This window comes from Aspergillus alliaceus (assembly GCF_009176365.1).
Source record: "Aspergillus alliaceus strain CBS 536.65 unplaced genomic scaffold BDW43scaffold_89, whole genome shotgun sequence".
Taxonomy (NCBI): Eukaryota; Fungi; Ascomycota; class Eurotiomycetes; order Eurotiales; family Aspergillaceae; genus Aspergillus; species Aspergillus alliaceus.
Window position 1 is genome coordinate 15,010 of NW_022474772.1, and position 21,152 is coordinate 36,161.

Sequence of the window (21,152 nt, forward strand, 5' to 3'; positions counted from 1 at the left end):
GATATACATTAGATATGGGCAAGTGATCGCCAGAGAAAGTAGTTTCCAAGCTCAACTCATTCTTAATAAACATTCTTCGCATACCACACAGCGGTGGGTATCCTAAAAGTGCCTAGTAGTAAACTAACCAAATTTTGGCCAGCACTCTCTGGGTCCAGTGAACGTGGGCATTACCTACAGCCTCACGTTGAACGCCCCATTGCAGTTTTCTCGCGTCGTTGTTCTTCACAGAAATCGAATCGGACAACTCAAACTCGACATCGTTGAGGATGCTCGCCAGTGGTTATGGACCATTGCCAGGCATACCGTTTGCTGATACACTCATGCTTGCCGTTGCCGAAGCCATTCTTGATGCCCTTTCGGAAGTTTGTCTAAATTCTCACCGACCATGTGCACCGATTGGAACGCCCCGTCCTCAAAGACAATTCATTAGATTGCGGAATGCAATATTACATTAGCTCAGTTTACAACAGCTAACTGTTTCATACCCACCACTCGGGTCAACTGGGCATCAAGAATAGATCAGAGGATAGAAGATACGGTCTACATTGTGAATGCCAGTTAGAGGTCTTAAGCTTGTTAGGATAAGACATACCTGGCGCCGCTCGAAGCTCGGTGACGGCGATATCATGTCAGTAGCTGCCAGCGGCTTGTATATAAAAAGGGAACGGGAATGGAACTGCAACAGTAAACGGGAAATTGGTGGAACCACAACAGTGATGGAAACACAACAATATCCACAGATGATGAGCCTATAACTACAAAGTAGTTTGAACACTGCTTTCCCCCTTCAATACCACTACCATATCAAGATCAGCATGCACAAAGACTAAGAGCAGCCTTCAGAGGAAAATTGGCCATGCCTAAGAGCCACCACAAAACGACGGAAGAGAGAGGTGCTGGTTCTGTCCGTGCGTTCCCCTTGCCCCTTACACATTCAGGAGCTTGGATTTTGAAGCCACCTTTTCCGCAAAAGAACTTATGGCATCATTGGCCAATATTTCCAAGACAGATACAGTCGTGTCGAGCTCTGAGAATATCCAATTCCTGAGTTCTACCGCAACTAGCGAGTCAACTCCATAGCTAGACAACGTCTGGGAAAGCTGTATGTCGTTAATTGGCACCATAGATAAAGCAGATAATTTAGAGACGATTCCTTCTGAAATCATTTCAATCGCATCCTCCATGGTCTTCACTTGTCTCAATTTCACGCGTAGGCGATCGAGAGATGGCGCCTCTGAATCCCCCCACGCTGTTGACTGGTCACTTGATGATTGCATGTGGGAAAATCTGGGTTCTCTATAGACCAGAGAAAGGCTTTCTTCCCAAGCCTTAAGCCCTGTAATAATGTGACAGCTGTCATATCCCCCGTCTGGCACGGCCGAAGAAACAGTAGCCAGGAACTCTTCCTCGGATAATGCCCGTACGCCCTGTCGTCCTGTGTTCGAGACAAGTTCAGCATTGTTTCCTAATGTAGTACCAAGAATGATCCCAAAGTCAACAGAAACTGCTGGGAGCCCAAGCCCACGTCGGTAGGCGGCAAATGAAGCTAAGAATGTGGATGCGCCTGCATAGGCGGCCTGGCTGGCAACGCCTGTAACTCCAACACTAGAGGACACGAGAAAGAAAAAGTCCATATCTTTTGGTAAATAATTATGTAAGTTCCAAGTACCCCGGACCTTGGGCCACACTATAGAGTTAAAGTCATCGTATTCTAAATGCTCAAGATGTGTATCCTACGAGGATTAGTCCAGTACACAGGACGGAGAGGAAAGACAAAATCACTCACATGCCATACCGCAGCAGCGTGTATCATCCCGCGAATTGGGGGCAGAGAGCTCGCAGTGCCAAGGCACTCTGAAAGCTGGGAGGCATCACTGATATCGCATGCCGGGGCCGTGACAGTTACACCTCGTTTCTCCAACGATTCGACAGTTGCTTGCGCTTCGCTTGATTTCTTACCGCTTCGACTGAAAAGGATCAGATGTCGGACACCATGATCTACCATCCAAAAAGCCAGAAGCCGTCCAAGGTTGCCAAATGCGCCGACCAGAACATATGACGCATCTGGGCGGAACAGCAGGGTGCTCTCGGAGAGAGGAAGAGCCTAAGGCACATCAAGTAAGTTAGTCTAATATCTTTCACTGTGAAAGACAGATATATTGCATACCTTAACCACTTCTTTTGGACTAGGAACAATGACGAGTTTGCCCATATGTTTGCCGGTTTGCATGGTACGCAGTGCCTTCTCCACTTCAGATGCACCGAAGGTTGTTAGTGGAGATGGTGGTTTAATTTGTTTCTCGCGAGCAAGGTTCATGACAGATGCCCAGACAGCTGCGGCATCCCAGGGCTTTTCGCGGATTAAAGAAGCTAGGTTTACTACCGTAAATGACACATTATGTTGAAATTGAGCCATCTCCAAGCGAGAATTGACAGTGTAATCCCTAGCCCCTAGCTCGACAAACCTCCCAAATGGTGCAATGCACTCCCAGGTTAGTCTTAGCATATCGCTGGCCAAGGAATTCATGATCACGTCAACACCTATACCGTGCGTTAATCGCTTGATGTCTTTGGCAAAGCTCGTATCCCGGCTGAAAAGGATGTGGTCCTTATCAATATTAAAGGTTGATATCAAGAAGTCCTTCTTCACTTTGTTTCCCACCGTGGCGTAGATCTCGGCCCCTGACATCTGACAAAGCTGGATCAGTGCCTGACCTAATCCTCCTGAGGCGGCGTGAATCAGTACTTTGTCCCCACTCTTAACCGCAGCGGCACGATGTACGGCGAAGTATGCAGTACAGAAAATAATTGGCAAGGATGCAGCAGTTTCAAAACTCATGCTGTCCGGAATTTTCTGGACTGCTGCTGCTTTTTCACGGATGACACTGGCGATGGTTCCACAGGAATATCCACACACGCGGTCTCCCGGCAAAATATTCTGCACCTGCTCTCCTATTGATGTGACTGTGCCGCTATACTCTAGGCCGAGGGGTTCGTAATCAATTTGGCCCACGGCTATCATCACATCCTTAAAGTTCAATCCGCTGGCTTGCACTTGGATCTCCACGCAGTCTGGCGCAAGCTGGGCTTGGAGTCGGTGGTCATCGACAAATCGGATTGAATCTAGAAGGCCTGGCGTAGATACCTCAATCTTCAATGGACGGCGCGAATTGCAGAATTCTCGGTATTCACAGGCAGTTCTGGAAAGTGTGTAGGATATTTTTTTCTTAGCTTGACTATCCTCCACGAGCCTAGGGATGAAGATGCGGCCGTCGCATTCAGCGAATTCTACATCCGAAGCCCCCGTTTTCACACTCTTTTGCGTGAATAATGCTTCAAAAACTTTAATTACCTGATTTGCAGAGGCGCACGGGCACGCGAGTTGCGCATCGCTCAAATCTAAAACCCCAACTAGTTTGTCGGGGTTTTCTGATCGAATAGTTCGCGCGAAGCCTGTGATGAAATTGGCAGCTGGGTTAGGCACGGATATATTGCCTCCACGAACGACCCATAAGATGCCCGACGCGGCTGTAGAAATGCGTTTAATGCCTTCAAATTGCTCTCTAGTGGGATTGCTGAAGTATGAATTCGTAAAGTCATCCAAGATTATACAGACTTTCCCTTGTGGCTCAACAGTGGTTAATGTAGCCGAGGACACTGACTTCACCAATGGCACTAACTGGTCCTTTAAACAATGCAAGGAGATCTCGCGGCATGTTAGATTGGCTGTCACCACGACATCAGCTGTAGTAGATAATTTAGCGGGATTCACTACCGCCGTGGAGGCCATCATAGATGATAGTTGCATCGATTCGGCTTCTGGGCCGCGTACATCTGCATCTAGTCCGGAAAAGCCAGTCTGCTTTAGAAGGGAATGCCACTGTGTACTGAGCATGCTGGGACCGTGCGGCCTCCCATTTTCCCGCCCTGCCCACCAGCCAGGTAATGTACCGAAAATAGTAATGCTAGAAAGGCTTTCACGCACCAATTCTACTAATATCAATTTCCCTCCTGGCTTCAGAAGCTTGCGCACGTTCTGAAGAGTGTCCTGTATCTTCTTCGTCGCATGCAGAACGTTATCCGCAATAACCACGTCATATTTGTGAGCCATGTATCCTTGTTCCGTTGGGTCTTTCTCGATGTCTAGAACGCGGAACTCAAGCATGGACTCCCATTTATGGAATTTCTCTCTCGCGGATTGGAAAAAGGCCTTGCTAATATCGGTAATGCAGTACCTGGAAAGGTGTGCTCGATTGTTTGTTACACGATCGAGGGCTTGCAGGAGATGGAGAGTGGAGCCACCAGTCCCAGCACCTATCTCAAGAATTGACATGCTCGGATTCTTGTGTGCTAAAAGCTCCATATAACGGGCTGCAGCTTCATGGCTCATGTTCAATTGAATGTTGGTTGCATAGTAGTCATCCATATATCCATCTTCAAACATAAACTGCAGCGGTTCGACCTGCTGTCTCAAAATCCGCGCTAAGTTCTGCCCAACATGGCAAAGAAGACGTCCTTCATCTCCATGTGATTTTATCTCTTCTAGGAACCGGGCTCGGCTATCGGACGTGGCATTTATCCAGCTTTCAGCTTTAACACCACCTTTCTTTCGTCGGATTTCCTGGACCCGCATGTTCATGCAATCCCAAAATTGTCGATGATAATCTCGGAATTGAGCGACCTCTTCCGGGCGAATTTCCAACAGAACCTGCTCCATGTAATAAAATGCTGCTCGTTCTCGAGCCAAAATCCCTTCCTCCTGACTCTGGTCCCAGACCCCGCTGCAGATATCGGATATATTGTCTGGCGTGAGGAGGTCCACGTCCTCTCGCCAGTTTACCTTATACACGGGTTGTACAATTGCTGGACTATCACCCCCCTGGACAGCAGTGGGATTAATATCCGCACATTTCAAATCGCAGATAGACAAGGCAACTTTTTTACTTGACATTTGCCCTCCCACAACGGTCATTGATGCAGTATGCTCTCGCGCATTATTCGCGACAACGGTAGTGAGAACTTCCAAGTCCTGTCCGGTATATCTGGGAAAGTCGTTGTCAATGTATACCTCCTTGGCAAAGACAGGTAAAGCAGGGCTTCTAAGGGTACCGAGGCCAGACTCGATGGCAGGAAACAACGTCTGAATAATGCTATCCAGGGTAGCTGGGTGAACTAGGAAAGACGACTCGTATTCATATGGCATAATGGCCCTCGTGTTGGGGATTGTGACGATACACCGAGATTTATTCGGCATAACAGAAATATCCTTGATGTTCGTGAAGGTTTCTCCGTAATCAAGACCCAATAACTGTAAACGCTCATACAGCTTCCGGGGATCCACCCGTGCTTTGCAGGAGACTTTAAAATCACAAAGCAATGAATCCAAACTCTCCTCTTCAGCTTGGGCTCTGAAGTCTCCATTTACATCGTTTTCGACAAGCCCATCTTTGCGGAAACCAACCAAACCGCGGCAATGCTCCGTCCAGCGGTTTTGTTCGTTAACGGAAACCACTGAGAACTCATACCACTTATTCGAGGGTGCACGGATACTCTCGCTATATGGTTTAAGAGATATCATGACCTCAGATTCCTCCAAGGCACTCGGAAATATCAATGCGTGAGAAATCGTGAACTCGCGAAGATAAAATCCTACTGGTTCGATAGACTGAGCCTTTGCGTGTTCCCTCATAGCCTCCACAGCCATCGCTAGAAACCCGGCAGCGGGGAAGACGGCTTCCGAGAGAATCCTGTGATCCTTTATCCAGGGTAGTTCTGAGGTTCGAAGAATGCACCGCCATTGTGGCTGCAGCGGGTTTGAATCACGACACATCGATCCTAGCAAATCATGTCGTGGATGGGATGAGGTGCGCCATGATGTGCTAAGCCGTGGCTCTGCCCAGTAGGATCTGGAATGGTTCCAAGCGTAGGACGGCAAATCCATCAATATCTTAGATTTTTTGGGATCAATTCGGTTGAGCTTTACAAGGTCCACCTGGCAGCCCGCAGTAATCAATTTGCATGTAAGCTGGTGACAGCTTACAACTGCATCAGTGTTTCGCACCAGAGTGGGGCTGTAGATAATTTCACTCCTATGAAGTTTCTGCTCATCCCTAAGTATATCCTTAATGGGCCCGGACAGAGCGGAGTGCGGCCCTACCTCAACCAGGATGTTGACAGCAGACTTTGAGCGGCGCCCATGAGGCTTTCCTGGGGCAAGAGTGCCGAGGCAAAGGTTTTTCAACGCTTTGGCAAATTTAACCTGGCCTAAGAGGTTGGAAACCCAGTAATCAGGACCCAGCTCAGAAGAGTCAACCAAATCTCCGTACACCGAGGAGAAAAACTGAACCCTAGACTTTACAGGCTGTATAGTGATGTTGGCAATCATATTCCAGTATTCAGAAGCGACCTGCGCCATCTGCTGGGAATGGTAGGCGACAGAGACGTTAAGCCTGCGAGCAAAGATTTCCTGCCCAGCTAGGTAACGTTGAAGCTCTTCGATACCAGCACCATCCCCAGACACCGTTATGCTGGATGGACTATTCACGCAGGCCACGGTGACCTTGCCCTCCTTAAGTCGCTCAAGGAAAGGAAGTACGCCCTGTTCTGAAAGGCCTACCGCCATCATTCCTCCTTTCCCATCGCTATTGTAACTGAGCTTTTCGGATACAACTCCGCGAAAATATGCAACCTTCATAGCATCCTCCAGGCTTAACGCACCCACTGCATAGGCAGCCGCTATCTCCCCGCTAGAATGTCCGCACACCGATGTAGGGGAGATGTTCCAAGATCCTAGTAGTTCTACCAATCCAATCTGCACGGCAGTACATATAGGCTGGCTAAGCAGTGCCTTATTAAGTTGAGATAATTCTGCCGACTTGGACAGCTCCGCTTAAGGGGATCTGTCAGCTAGCACTCCGCTCATGGGGTTGAATTTATTTCTCACCCGTAAGGTCCCAGGTAGCCCCCAGCCACCTTAAGCATTCGCCGGCTCTGGTAATGATCTCCCGGTAAACCGGATAGGCGCACATCAGTTCCCGACCCATGGCATGCCATTGAGCTCCTTGCCCAGTAAAAACAAATCCAACAACCGGATCCTTGATCATGGATTGGGAGAACTGGACTGCACTACTTTTCAACAAACTTGTTAAGTCTCGCACCGACTGTGCTGCAACAGCAGCTTTCCATCGGAGGTTGGAGCTTCTTTTTCCTACTGTGTAAGCTAGATCAGACGGGAATCGTTTTGGCAGATGTTCTAGACCTTCAATGTATGAAGATAGCCGATTAGCATAGCTCGTCCCAGATACTGGATCCGCACTCGAGAGAGCGTATACAAGGCTTGATATAGAAGAGTGACTGCTGCTTTCCGGAATTGGTACACCATTCGTCTGTGGTTTCTCAATGTCCTGCTCAATGCCGATCTCTCGACCGAGAAAAGCAAGATACTCTCCTGCCTCCTCTACGATCGCATGGGCGTTTGTTCCACCGTACCCAAAGCTGTTGATCGATGCCCTACGTGGACCACGGGCATCCCAATGTTGTGGTCGGGTAGGAACCTATCGCGACGAGTTAGAAATCTTAACAACTCCTTTTGAACCAAAGATGTATATCACTCCAGACCTTCAGGTTCCATTTTTCGAACGGTATCTGCTTGTTGGGTATTTCGAAGTTCCTATGCGGCAGGATGGTCTTTTTTTCCATCATAAGAATTACCTTGATCAGGCCAGCAATACCACTTGCACCTTCAAGATGCCCTACATTGGTCTTCACGGACGCAACTACTAAAGGATTCTCGGGGGTCCGCTTGGTGCAGAACACGTTCGCAATCGCAGACAGTTCTGCGTAATCGCCTAGCAGGTGATTTAGCTTTCATGTCAAGCATGCAATATCATAGTAAAAACAGACAGACCTGCTCGGGTTCCAGTTCCATGGCATTCAACGTAATCTGTATTTATTGGATCCAACGCAGCCGCATTGTAGACATGGCGTAGAAGTGCCTCCTGGGCACTCGGATTAGGCAAGGTGATACCGGCAGTCTTCCCATCTTGGTTTATGCCAGTACTCCTAATGATACCTCGTATAGGATCCGCATCTCTAAGCGCCACTGAGAGGGGTTTAAGCAGCACACATCCCACTCCTTCTCCTCTCCCGTATCCATTGGCGCGGTCATCAAATGTATGACACCGGCCATCAGGCGAGAAGAACCTAGTTGCATCATGAGTGACACTAAACGACTGGAAATCAGGACGCTACCGTACCTCATTCGCGACATGCTGATTGACATTTCGTGGCTCAAAATAACATTGACGCCTGCGACAATGGCTTGTTCGGATTCTCCTGTGCGCAAGCTCTGGCACGCCATATGGAGAGCTACTAGACTGGCTGAGCATGCTGTATCAATTGTCACACTCGGTCCATGAAAGTCGTAGAAGTAAGAGAGCCGGTTAGATAAAATAGCACGCGAATGGCCACTCCCCGTTGCCTGATACAGAGGAACCGTTTCGGGATCCCGCAAGAGCATGTCTGTGTAGTCATTGGTGAAAGAGCCCACAAAGACCGATGTGTTGCTTCCACTGACAGCTTTCAGTGAGACACCAGCTTCGTTCCCCCAAGTCAGATGTTAGTTCAATATTGACCAGAACTATAGTACGACGTACCGCTCTCGAGACATTCATAACTGCATTCCAGGAGAAGCCGCTGTTGGGGATCCAAAGCCTGCAAGTGCCATCAGATATAAGAACTACTGTGTTGTACCTCACGGAGGAATAATTACATACCTTTGCCTCATCATGGGTCATATTAAAAAAGGGAGCATCAAACCGAGAGAGATCAGCCGAGAAATAATGCCCCGCACCGATGTTGGACTGCAAAGCAATTTAGCTTGAGTACTACCTAACTTCCGAAGATACTACATACTGTCCCATTGTGATTGGCATCCGGATGGTAAAAGGCATCGTTGTTCCATTTCGATCGTGGTACTGGGCCCCAGGCTTCTCTCGCGTCGTAAATCATGCGGTAGAATGAGTCAAGGTCCACGGCATCACCTGGGCCACGGAAGCTCATGCCAATTATCGCAATCGGCATTACAACATCTCCTTCAGATGATTTAAAAGAGCTATGCATGGTTGGTATAATTGAAGCTTCCGACAGGCCCTTCCAAAGAAGCTGTGGTTTAAGCCCAAATTCGATAGATGTGATAGATGGGATGAGTTTCTCTTGGCCTTGTGTTCATCTCTAGTCGCGGGAGGATTATTGTTAGTACTGAAAATATCTTTTTTCTTAGCTTCACTTTGCAAATGAAAAACGCGTTCAATGTTTGTTTCTTGTGCTTTAGGGTATTCTATTCCGGGGGAAGCGAGGACAAAATGTGCATGCAATATATATCATAACTATTGATAGTCATCGCCAACCAACGCACAAAATTGAAACCTTAGTAAAGTCCCAATATTCTTTGCTACCGAGCTATCCGGATGTCCTTAACCTACTTTGCTGTTCATGACGTGTAACAGGTGGATCTCTTTGGTGTTGACAAAGTCAAAGTTTTCCGCGATACTAAGGCAGCGACACGCACATCCCCCGTGTATTAATTAGACTAATTGGGCAACTTGCATAGGCTTTTACGTTGTCGAAATTGTCGGTGGGAGGATATGATGTTTTACTTCGCCCACAGATATTATTCCCGCATGGCATTCCATGCCCTTACATCACATCAATTAATCAGACTCCGCTATCGTTACGTTCATTTCCTTGATATTCAATATAGCCGAAACATCATTTCATACAGAATAGGCGGTTAAAGATGCTATTCTCGATGCATACGAAAGAAGAGACCTCAACACGGTATTTCATCATTATTCCGCGAGAGGGCGTAGATAATACATCATAGTGGCTACTATAAATCAACAAAGTGGGCGAACCAATGTCTACACACACCTTCAGCATTCAAGGTTCTGCCAAAGTAAGTATCTTCTAACTGATCTTGTCGAGAAAAATACCAATTGATAAAGAAAGGATCCTGACCCGAAACTGTAATCCTGCACCGCCGTACGCTTTTTCCTTCCTGCAAGGCGAGTGGTAATTTGGCTTAGGCCTGGACGGACGTTTTACACATCGGGTGTATACAGTTGACCAGGTATAAATGTAAGTCCAAGTCGTTTAAGAACCCCTAGTGACTTCTGCACCGACGTTTCCATATACGGGCAGTGACCCTCGTTACTCAAATGCCTCCACTACGGTTCCTGTGCCTCCATGGCGGCGGTACGAATGCAGATGTAAGTATAAATATGCGTTAGCTCAAGAATATAGGAGACTAACCGGCCATAGATATTTCGTGCTCAAATAGGTAAGTGCAAATATCGTGAACAGCCGTCACCCTTGACCAGCTTCAAAGTAATTCACATACAGGAATCAAGGCGCTCTCATGAGTCAGCTCACTGAAGACCAGGTGGTCGAGACCTATTTCTCCGAGGGAACTGTCGATTCCCCTCCTGGTCCTGGCATAGAAGGTTTCTTCGAAGGTCCATATTTTTTATGGTATAATTGGCCACCCCGGGTCGGTAGTGAGGTGGATAGCATATCGATTACCGACGCCTATCATGCCCTCTATGAGGTAGTTGAGGACGAGGGACCGTTTGATGGCGTGCTGGGCTTCTCTCAAGGAGGTTCTCTGGCACACGCCTTCCAGGTTCAGCATTTGATCCATCATCCCCTTAAAGAACCTCTGTTTCGATGTGCGATCTATCTTAACTCGCCCATGCCATTGTTTGTAGATGATGATGGTAGTGTTGTGTATGACATGTCGGTGGTTGGAAGCCCACTGAAGGTGCCTTCCTTGCATGTAGTAAGCGAACGTGACCCAAATTATGCGCATTGCACGAGGCTATGTGACTGCTATGATCCGGCATATGCATCCGTGATCCGACATGCCTATGGCCATGCCATACCAAAAGACACGAGGACAGTTACAGTCGTGGGGAAGGAAATTCGCGAACTCGCACAGCGAATCTTGTTCCACTCTGAATAATTCAAAAGCCATTGCTCTATCATGAGCTTATGTCCTACTTTACTTTTCTTCCCATATTTGTGCGTTATGTTGCTTAAAATCATAAATAGTCTTAGTCGTGGCCACTATGACTTCTCTTTATAGTCTACAGATATGAGGTGTAGACTTAGGTATGACGCAATTATTGACGGTTAAAACAATTATTGAAGTACACATACTATTCCCAATTCGGTGGTTGGGAACTGGTTTTAGGAAATCTATGAATAATTCTACAATGTGCCCCACCCATAGGAGAGCTGAGATTAGAGCGTTCCCTTTTCCTTGGGAAACAAGAGTATGTGAGTATCGTGTGTTAATTTTCATTGGCATCCTAGCTAGTTGACAAATCCTTGGCCCTATACTGCGCATACGTCGCTACATCCACTCAGAGAGAGGGGGAATCAAAGCACTAAACAGCAGAAGAAGGGTAAAGTGAAAACAAAACCCACAATACGTATATTACGCACCGAAGTTAAACTTGACGAATGGCACCTCTATAATGCTGGGAGATATGTCCAAAGAACTAAGATACTGTCAGATATATTGATTTTAGTATCCCCCTTTGACGAGATGTTGTTGACACACACGGGCATCACTATGACACATTCCTCAGCCATCTACTCGGTGCATTTATGTCTATTAATTTGACCAGAGTAAATGTAATTATTCAACCATCACCGGTCTTCGCCAGACAAGCCGAACCCCTTTGGATTCTCCCTTCATCTGACAACTAGTCAGCTCTGAGGAAAACCAAATACCAATTAAAGACCGTATAATGCAGTGCACGAATTACTCATACACCAGACAGAAATACAGTCACATGACAAAAGTCTACGTAATTCCGCATCACGCGACGCGCTACCCAATATTATGCTTCATCTTTGCAACCACCTGGATCATGCCTTGCACTCCTTTACGGTCTACTAGTTCTAATAGGACTAGTAGACATGAATTGGAACCATTTCAACGTGGGATTATAGTTGGTCGATTTCTTGCAGGCCAGAAAAAAGCCGATATTCAACGCGCAATGAATTTGCCATATACAATAATTTAAACCACTATTGAAACATATCAGACCTCTACTACTGGGACTAGCTCCCCTCGCTCTGGACGGCCAGAGATCCTTTCTGATACTGATAAGTGATATATTCTTTTATAAATTAAGCGGGATCTCTTTATAAAAACAGAAGATATCTATAAATTACTTGACAAGCCTATTTCTGCACGCACTGTTGCGCGTATATTAAAAGAATCTGGGTATGGTCACTGGAGAGTGCAAAAAAGACCTTAATTAACTGAGGAAATAGCTAAACTACGCTATCAATGGGCATATACATGCAAGGACTGGACATATAAGCAGTGGAGCAAGATTATTTAGAGTGATGAATATTCTGTTAAGCTTGGCAAAAAAAAGAAAAATCAATAGGTATAGCAGCTTAACTACCTTAATAAAAAATGGAAAAAAAAGTATATTATTCCATATATGAAAGGTAGAGGAATCTCTATTATGATTTGGGCAGTAATCTGGGATGGTAGTTGTACAGAAATTTACTGAATAAGTAGAGATAAGGAATCTGCTCAAGAGAGATATTCTTTATGCTCCTATTTAGAAATTATTGAAGATTATCTACCTGCTATATAGGAATCTGGTATAGAATTTATACAAGATAATGCTTCTATTTATATAGCCAATATTATTAAGAATTGGTTTAATGAGAATAGTATTTCTCTTGTTGACTGGCCTCTATACTCACCTGATCTGAACCCTATTGAGCATGGCTGGGCTAAGCTAAAAGAGCGTATCTATATGCTTTATCCAGACCTTAAATTATTTGATAGAACTAAAAGCCAATTGAAAGAGCAATTTTATAAGGCTATTAAGGATGCATAGAAGAGCTTAGAAGAGGATTATTTTGATTCCTTAATAAGGTCTATAGAGAGCTGTATGAATGCAGTTTTAGAGGCAAAGGGATGGTATACACGCTACTAGTATAAAAAAAAATATATACAATTCTTTATATACAATATAGCTATTATGTATTTGAATATCTTATAAAAATATTAATGTCTGGTGGTTTTATGTGAGATTATGATGTTCCGATTATTATATATATTTTGGTGGTTGCGGGAAATTACGTAGACTTTTGTCCAAGAACTATAGTCCATCATTGTGAAGAACAAGATACTCCCCGTTGAATTCTCCCCGCCGCTCCTGGACCTTGCCAGCTCAATATGGAAATGAAGACACCTCGGGTAGATGACGCACTCGGAATGTATCCACAGTGCGTATACATTCGAATTGGCCGGCATATGCTATATAGTGTTTCATCTGCTCGTTGAGACTGCCATTAGGGCCCGTTGAATGTCCCTCGGCATCCGCCCGGGTCCTGATCTGTGCCGACACGTAGCCATCAGGGGAGTAGACGAGCACATATTGGGCATTGGCCCCCATTGGAAAGGAAAAACTCTCATCAGAAAATCTGTAATTATATCTCGGTTCATATGTGTCTATCTATTGGAGAACCATCTATTATCGGCCAGTTTTAAGTCAGGAGCGATGCTCATGGCGCCTCTTTCAGGTCGACTGTTATTTTTATGAGCCGTCATGCGTATGGATTGCCCTAAAACTGAGGAGGACTACTGTGGCCTGAAAGCATTACGCAGTGGGGCGATCACAGGCGAGGAAAACGTACTCTTCATATATATAACCCACATATGGGTTCTGAAGTTCCAACCTATCCCGCCAAGACTTCGCGTTGGGGAGGGTGGATCACGGGTTACCGGGTGGGTAATGACAGTCTAGTTGACATCCCATATATATAGACAGGCACATACGGGCCGATGTGGGGTTAAGACGGCTCTCGGGACTCACTTTCACATCCGCCTATTTTGGGGCGTCGAATGGCTGGGGCCGCCGTGTCGCGCAAAAATTGTGGCTTGGCCTGCTTTAGGCTTCTTAGAACATCAGCATGGAGAAACTTAGATTTATGTCTAGGGGGCGGCTGGCTGTAAAGCCCTTTGTGTGTGGGCGTGGGACCTAAGCGAGGCCTGATCGCATTGGCCGACGCCTACAGGGCGAATTGGAATCGAAATAATTGGGATCTCTTGGCCAAAATCCGTGGTTGGATTTGGACACTAAGGCATGAGAATGGTGCAATATGGGTTTACGATGACTCTGAAACTAGGCTCTGTTGCACATCGTGTGGGTCGATGGTGTCATTGAGGGGAGAGATTCAATTTCGACGTCACATTTATTCCTCGGATTTCAATGTCAATGTCGACGTTCGGACCAAAGTGTTGCTGTGGAAAAATGTCCATTAATATTAAGAAGAGAGTTGACATTCAGCCTCAACTGAACAGCATTTATCGGCTACAACCTAGTTTGTCTCCCGCCTTCGAGGTCACGATCATCCGGGCAGCCAACTGGCCATGACTTATAGCGCTTCAGGTGAAGAACTATTCTCGCTCCGATTAGAATTCACATCCAGTTGGAGCCGCTCCAACAGAGTCCGGATATACGGGTGTCTGCGCAGCATACTCGCACTTGCAGTAGCTGGTCTCCAGGGGGATATCCGAACACACGCTTGCCGGCGCCGTTGTGCAGTACGTATTGACTGAGACCGAGGTTGTCATGCCTGCTGGACAGGAGCTTGATGGCATGCAGAAAGTGTCGACGGTTGACGCGCCTGCGAGCATGGTCATGCTATACCATTGGTCTCTGGCACAGGAGCAGGAAACGGCTTTGGGAATACACCAGGTATTTTTAGCTTCATTGTCTACGTGCTGGATATGATTGGACGGGCAGAGACTAAAGGGCAATTTGAAGAGGAAAAATGAAGAGGGAGAAAGAACTCACCACTGACAATAGTCGACTTTCCTCCCGCTAAGGTACCCTCATACAAGGTCGAGGTTGTCCAAGGAATCGCGCCATGCGAGCACTCGGTCGTGATCCAGGATGCGTCAAGCGGGTAACAGGTTGACTGTTCAATGCAATGACCTGGGTGCCAAACCGACGGGAAGTACCCCTCCGAGCACTGGATCGGAGGCTCCGGTCTAGCACAGTACGACATGGGAGTTCCCAACGTACAATCTGTCGTGTAGACAGCGGTCTGCCCGTCTGAGCAGCTGAGCGACGCAGCTTTGGTGATCGTCGCCGGCGTCGCGGTTGTTGTACCTGCGGCAGTTTGCTGGGGAACTGCTACGATGGCAGTGGGGAAGAAAGAGAACAGAGCGATGGCTTGGAGAAAATCCATTTTGGCTGTCTTTGAGCTCACTGAGTACAGAGCGAAAGAAGCTGATAGGGTTTGTGGACACAGTAAGATGTGCTACTATGATCTTAGGAACCCCAGTGCGGGGCCAACCTTGGGTTTTATATTACTAGGACAGGTCTCATAACTGCTCAATTAGTCTCTTCTAGAACAATCAAATTTCGAGAAAAGTGCTCGCTACAGGCCTCCCACATACATGTGCACAGTATGTGAGGGGCGGTTTATGATAGCACTAAAGAGAGACAAAGGTCTCAGCTCAGCTAATGACGTTATATCAGCGTGTAACTGTCTGATAAATAGGGTCATTGGATAGCTTGCTCTTTTTCTCCAACAAGAACGAAGAAACATGTGAGGATATAAAAATAGCGGCGTCGTGCCTAGCCAGTCCTTTATCCGGGAACTTCCGGGAGCCAAGGGACCCGCGTACAGCAGGGTCGAGCACTCTTCGTATAATGGTGGGGACTTGTGGATGTTTAACTCGGAGGTTGCGCAGGGAAAGTGTGCTACACGGATAGCCCGCGTATATAAATGTAACGCTGACACCACAAGTATTCGAGTTTATAGCTGATTCGAAATGTTATCGCTACTGTTACCACCTTCGGGATCTTGGTTTTCTGTCTCAGATATGGCCCTGCTAGTGGTTTCGAGGTTTGGGTTGTCGCACAGAAGGTGTACAGCTTCGTCACCTGCATCGCTAGTGTAAGCTGATTGCTGCTTTGGATGGGGAGATGCTGAGACATTTCCCGAGAAAGTGGATTGGGGTGAAACATTGGAGAATGTTTCGGTGAGCGGGTGTCCAGTTCGACCGAGACATGGCTGTCATATCCATACCCTCACTATGTCAGAGAGGGATATGGGGATGGGGGAAAGCTAGCTCAGGCGGAGAATCTTGGATTTCTCAAGTACTGCGGTACTTTCGATCATTATGGACTAGCGAGTACAAAAATAGAATTGGCCACCAAGTACTATTGCCTTTCCCCAGCTTGGATATTCCCCGTCGGTTATCGGGGTTCGGAGAGCCTTGGCGTGACGCCGCTTGGCTAACAGAGGTGTTCCGTGGCCATCATCTCTTCTTTTCGGTTGTGGTGATTCGATCCTAGAAAAGAAATGAAATCGTAGAACAGAGTATTCTCCCATCACACATTGTGTCTGCACAGTACACTCTACAACCTATGCTCGCAGCCCCTTGATATCGCATTTCGTCATGGCTCTAATAATCCACCATCTCCATTATCCCCAGTCGCAATGTTTACCCTGGCTGCGCTAGGCATTCTTATGAGCTCAAGGTGCACCAACGCGCGCCTTTTATGGCCCCGCCAGAGTAAGTATGACTATGTGCTTCCCACAAAACCCTATCACGGGTGTATAGCGGATCTCTGAGTTTTTCTGGGAGAATGACTAGAATTGGTGCTAGAGGACGACGACCCGCGATGTACCCATTCCATATCAATTGAAAAGTAATAAAATGTCGTGCGATGGGCTACATTGTCTCTTCAATATTCCATTTTGTCAGGATCTTCAGAGAGAAAAAAAAAAGACAAATCTGTTTGGTATGATCTAAATGCTGCCTGTAGAAGCTTTAGAATAGATCGTAGCTAAGTGGGTAGTTTTGAAGACAATTTTAGTGTTCCCCTGCGTAATCAAGAATGTATTAGTGCCTGGACCAACCACCCACGGCCTTCGCCGGAGTAAAAGGCTTAATATAGATCATCATCTCCGGAAAACCCTTTTGAACGCCTATCGTTTGCCGTCTGTGTCACGTTCGGAGTCTGATTTCATCTGCTTGGGAGGATGATATTGGATGGGCAAGCCAGGAGAGGCTTTGGCTAAAGTCTGCTATTTTAGCTTCTTTGATAGGGAATTCACTGCTATTTCCCAGTCGCTAAGAGCGTTAGAGGAGGATATGGCATGTGGGTGGTCTGGCCCCAACAAGTTGCAGAGACGCTCTACATACTTTTCCATCAGGGATAAGGCTTCTTGGGCATTTCCTAGTTGTTTCCATGTGTAGGCAAGGTTGTTCCTGCTGGTGAGAGTGTCTGGATGCTCTGGCCCTAGTACTTCCTTGCGGAGGTCCATCACCTGCACCCCCAGCTTTTCTGCTTCCTTCCATTGTCCCTGATGCTGGTATGTTGATGCCAGGTTGTCTATGCTAGTCAGAATATCGGGATGCTCTGGCCTCAGTACTTTCTTGCAGATCTTTAGTTCTTCTGCTTCCTTCCATCTGCCGTCACTATACAGACACCATAATCAAATCAATGTATTTCACCTGCTCCTTTTTGGAAGTCATCTTCCGTTATTAGTGAAAACAAATGCGGTAGATATTCCCGCTATATGTTCTGATTAGTATAATTATTATTCGGGAAAACTTTGCTCAACTGGTCTTCAGCTTTTAATATTTAGAGGCTAAACTATTAACTCTTTCTTATCCAATTCCGAGTTACAAGTTAGACTAGTCAGTGTAGATTTAGAGAACAGTCCCTGCCTTCCTCAGTAATAAAGAAGCCGACCTTAAGAAGCCCAATAGCATCTATTCTTTCCTTGTTCAATAGCGGCTGGGGAAGTAAGGACTGTGGAATATCATGAGGATTAATACAGGCCATAAATAACAGGTAGTCAGCTGAGACTTGATTTAATCAGTAAATCTGCTGAAAGAAGATAAGTCAGATTAGAGTTACTGGATTCTGGAGGTCTTTATAACACCTTTTAACCTTTTATCCCTGAAGCCTTTACTTAGCAATTCAATGCTAAGGGTTGAGTGCTCCCACCATGAATACTTTTTGGAGAAAATTGGATACCAAAATAACAAAGAGTTATTATCAGAAATTATTCTCTAGTATCCCTCCAAAGAGTGAGAGCCACTTTTATATTCTATATAGTATACCCTCAAAGTACTACCTACTTAATCTTTGACTAGAGGATGTAGAATACTTTATTATAAATTAAAGACAAAGCCGATCGCATAATTTAATATCCTAACGATGTACAGCGAAATACATGATATATGGTTTTAGGGCGGAAGCTATTGCCGAACCGTTTCTTTTACTGTATACGTTTTCTCCAGACCTATCCAGTTCCTTTGGGTCTGCCAAAGAATGGCGCACAATATATATGACCTCTCGACTGACAAACCGTATACTTGATACGTTCTCTAACTATAAAAGTATCGTCTTATTACTGTTAGCTTGTCATCGACTTGATGACATAGATAGACTCTAAATCTGTCGGGATTGGGTCGGGGAAGGGATAGCATAAAGAACCCGATATCATTCGCAAGGAGAAAGTGCTTTAATAGGTCAGTTCTTGGGTAGTTTGACATGGTTATCCGCAAGAACCGGAGCAGGACTTTCGAAATCGAGCTTCGCATCTCATTCTCCAAGCACCAATGGATTACACTTCCATTTCTATCTTGGATCTAATCATTCAATAACCAGTCAGTCTTTTGTTCCGTCTACGTAGCAGATCATTAGACATGCACCAAATCCTAGGCTTAATTGAATTGTGATATCGCCTCTGTGCACGTCAGACAAGGAGGGGATACCGATATCTGCATTGGATCTAATATGTAGTGCGTTTTTCTCTTATTACCAGGAATGAACGCAATTCCATGATCCGCACTTATGCAAGATTGCCACTACCACTAGGTTGACAGGGTGGGGAGAAACAGCAGAAAATGTAATGAAATAACATCGATGCGTCCTCAAGCAAGACATGCCACTCGCCGTAGCATTGACCACGTGAGATCAAAAGTAAATCGTAACTACAGACCCTTGCAAGCACACCACTTGCGTTGTCTTTATATCAAACCCCGTATCAACTCTCGTTATAATGGCGAAGTCAGACAAGATGAGCTCTAGAGACGCAATTCAATTTGACGTTGCCTGGCACAATATTGGCGGTTTGACAAACATTGCCCAGGGTTTCTAACATCCTCTTCCCCGGGAACTGCATTCCATGATAACCTGTATACGCAAAGCCAAGCACAAGGGGGGGGGAACAAATACCAAGGCATATATAGGGGAAAAAAAAGTTACTACCGTTGAAGTTGAAGGAAATATGCTGCCCAGATTGTGTTTTCTTCGATAACATAGCAGAGACAGTAAAAACAGGACTCTGATATTTACACCTAGTCAATCAGAGTGATAGTTATATCCGCCATTCGTCGGTCTGGGTCTAAGTCAAAATACCTCTTCGTCGTGTAGCTGAAAGGGTAAAAAGTTAGTTCATATTAAAGATAATTGGCTTTGAGGTATTATACGAACGTCCAATTGACGCTCCCGATGCAGGCATCTACACATCCTCTCAAAAACCTTTTAATGTCGCAGCTACCCTCATCACCTACCACAGCCTGATTGATCTGAGACTCCAAGTCTTGAAGTGTCATATAACTTTTCGTGACCATCTGAACAGCACGAGTCACTGCTTGCTGGGGCTCTATTCCCTCATGATGCATAAGCAAAGGGACAATATTGTCCACGTGTCCATTTGTCTAAGATGGTTAGTATTCGTACTCGGGAATTCATTTTCGGGTCAATGCTTACCATCTCATTCCGCAAGGAGATTATATCATTCCCGCTAGGTTTGTCAACATTAGTTCTAGATGATACAGACAGAGGATAAGAGGCATGAAGATCTCACATTGACACGAACAGATTTGCATGCTTCATCAACTTCCTTACAAGATCATCATACAGGAGCCAATCTGGAAGATCGAGGTGATACGCGTAGCTGATCTCATAACACATTTGTTAGCCAGGATGCTCATCTCAAAACCACACCGTCACGAGGGAAAAGAAAATAGTACATATATAGCCAGATCACTGGATATACTGCTGAGGTCATTGTTCGCGTATCAAGATAAATATCCAGACTTGGAACCTCTCCAGAATCCAAGGAAGCTTGGACATTTATCACTGTGTTGACATAGTCGCATAGCGAGTTTGCAATCAAATGTCTGACGGTTTCTTTGGATAAGGAACATAAAATCAGCTTTTATTTTCAAGTAGATAGATAGCAAAGAGGATACCGTTCTTAACACCTTCACAGATTTCGCGCCCTATCTCATAAAATCCACGTGCCATTTTATACGTCGGTGCAAGTACAACGGGGTTATAGGAATGCTTGCTACAGAGGCTCTTCTGGATACAAGTGATTGTTTCGGATCGATATATTTCTCGCGTCTGGCTCTGGTCCTTGAATTCGTGGTAGTCGACGACTAAATGGTTCTGAAAATATTAGAGCTACTGGTAAACTGATAGGTGATTGTATGTCAAGGGATATCTGACCGTCATCCCAGGCAAAAAGCTAGGTGAACCTTGTTAGCATACTTGAGTACTCCTCCGGCGGATTTCTGAATGGCTGGCTTACCCAACAGTAGAATTTGGCTAACGTATACAACTCCTTCAGACCAGCTTCTGGATAGAGAGTGCGCACGAAGAATGGGGCGTCTGTTTGATGGCTTCTCCTCAGAGAAGATTCACCAGTGATATACCTATCGCGCATGAACAGTATGAAATTGAATGTCAGACTTTCGCCTAAGCTTACTTGTGGAGCCACACGTCGAGATTGGCCTGCACGCAGATATTATAGTCCTGGTTCAAGCGAGGTTTCCATGCTGGACTAAGGGAGAAAAGGGATGGAATTGTCACTTGCTGGCCGGTACATTTGCTCAGTAAATCGGCAGCGGCAGTGATTGAGGGGGGTGGGACAGTCATTATAAGTGGTCTGAGTAATTTATGTTTGACAATCCTTCTTCTAGGCTTTCTAGGCTTTCATCTAGAGGTAGGTAAGTGCACTTATATATTACAAGGCTTTCAGATCTTAAATGAAAATAAGTTCTACCCGCG

General features: G+C 45.9%; 5 protein-coding genes across 5 annotated transcripts; 1 reads left to right on the forward strand and 4 right to left on the reverse strand.

Moving 5' to 3' along the window:
• Nucleotides 1-929: 929 nt before the first annotated feature.
• Nucleotides 930-9,084, reverse strand: BDW43DRAFT_316897 (type I polyketide synthase; the record flags this gene model as incomplete). Its single annotated transcript, XM_032048409.1, has 10 exons — nt 930-1,736; nt 1,790-2,107; nt 2,171-6,891; nt 6,947-7,556; nt 7,621-7,850; nt 7,910-8,205; nt 8,259-8,598; nt 8,658-8,715; nt 8,778-8,864; nt 8,917-9,084. 10 exons carry the CDS (start codon nt 9,082-9,084, stop codon nt 930-932), a joined length of 7,635 nt encoding a protein of 2,544 aa, XP_031894188.1.
• A 1,136-nt stretch (nt 9,085-10,220) lies between these two features.
• Nucleotides 10,221-11,023, forward strand: BDW43DRAFT_316898 (serine hydrolase FSH; the record flags this gene model as incomplete). Its single annotated transcript, XM_032048410.1, has 3 exons — nt 10,221-10,271; nt 10,324-10,342; nt 10,413-11,023. The coding sequence occupies 3 exons, from the start codon at nt 10,221-10,223 to the stop codon at nt 11,021-11,023; spliced, it is 681 nt and encodes a 226-aa protein (XP_031894189.1).
• Nucleotides 11,024-13,245: 2,222 nt separating this feature from the next.
• On the reverse strand, nt 13,246-13,815 carry BDW43DRAFT_294406 (uncharacterized protein). The gene has a single exon (XM_032043932.1). The coding sequence runs from the start codon at nt 13,491-13,493 to the stop codon at nt 13,269-13,271; it is 225 nt and encodes a 74-aa protein (XP_031894190.1). The 5' UTR covers nt 13,494-13,815; the 3' UTR covers nt 13,246-13,268.
• Nucleotides 13,816-14,493: 678 nt separating this feature from the next.
• On the reverse strand, nt 14,494-15,553 carry BDW43DRAFT_247850 (uncharacterized protein). The gene is made up of 2 exons (XM_032039763.1): nt 14,898-15,553; nt 14,494-14,781 (listed from the first exon to the last, which is right to left on the reverse strand). The coding sequence occupies exons 1-2, from the start codon at nt 15,292-15,294 to the stop codon at nt 14,513-14,515; spliced, it is 666 nt and encodes a 221-aa protein (XP_031894191.1). The 5' UTR covers nt 15,295-15,553; the 3' UTR covers nt 14,494-14,512.
• Nucleotides 15,554-19,432: 3,879 nt separating this feature from the next.
• Nucleotides 19,433-21,020, reverse strand: BDW43DRAFT_316900 (terpene synthase family protein; the record flags this gene model as incomplete). The annotated part of the gene is made up of 9 exons (XM_032048411.1): nt 19,433-19,508; nt 19,569-19,795; nt 19,848-19,881; nt 19,945-20,039; nt 20,137-20,270; nt 20,333-20,521; nt 20,592-20,610; nt 20,674-20,797; nt 20,851-21,020. 9 exons carry the CDS (start codon nt 21,018-21,020, stop codon nt 19,433-19,435), a joined length of 1,068 nt encoding a protein of 355 aa, XP_031894192.1.
• Nucleotides 21,021-21,152: the final 132 nt, after the last annotated feature.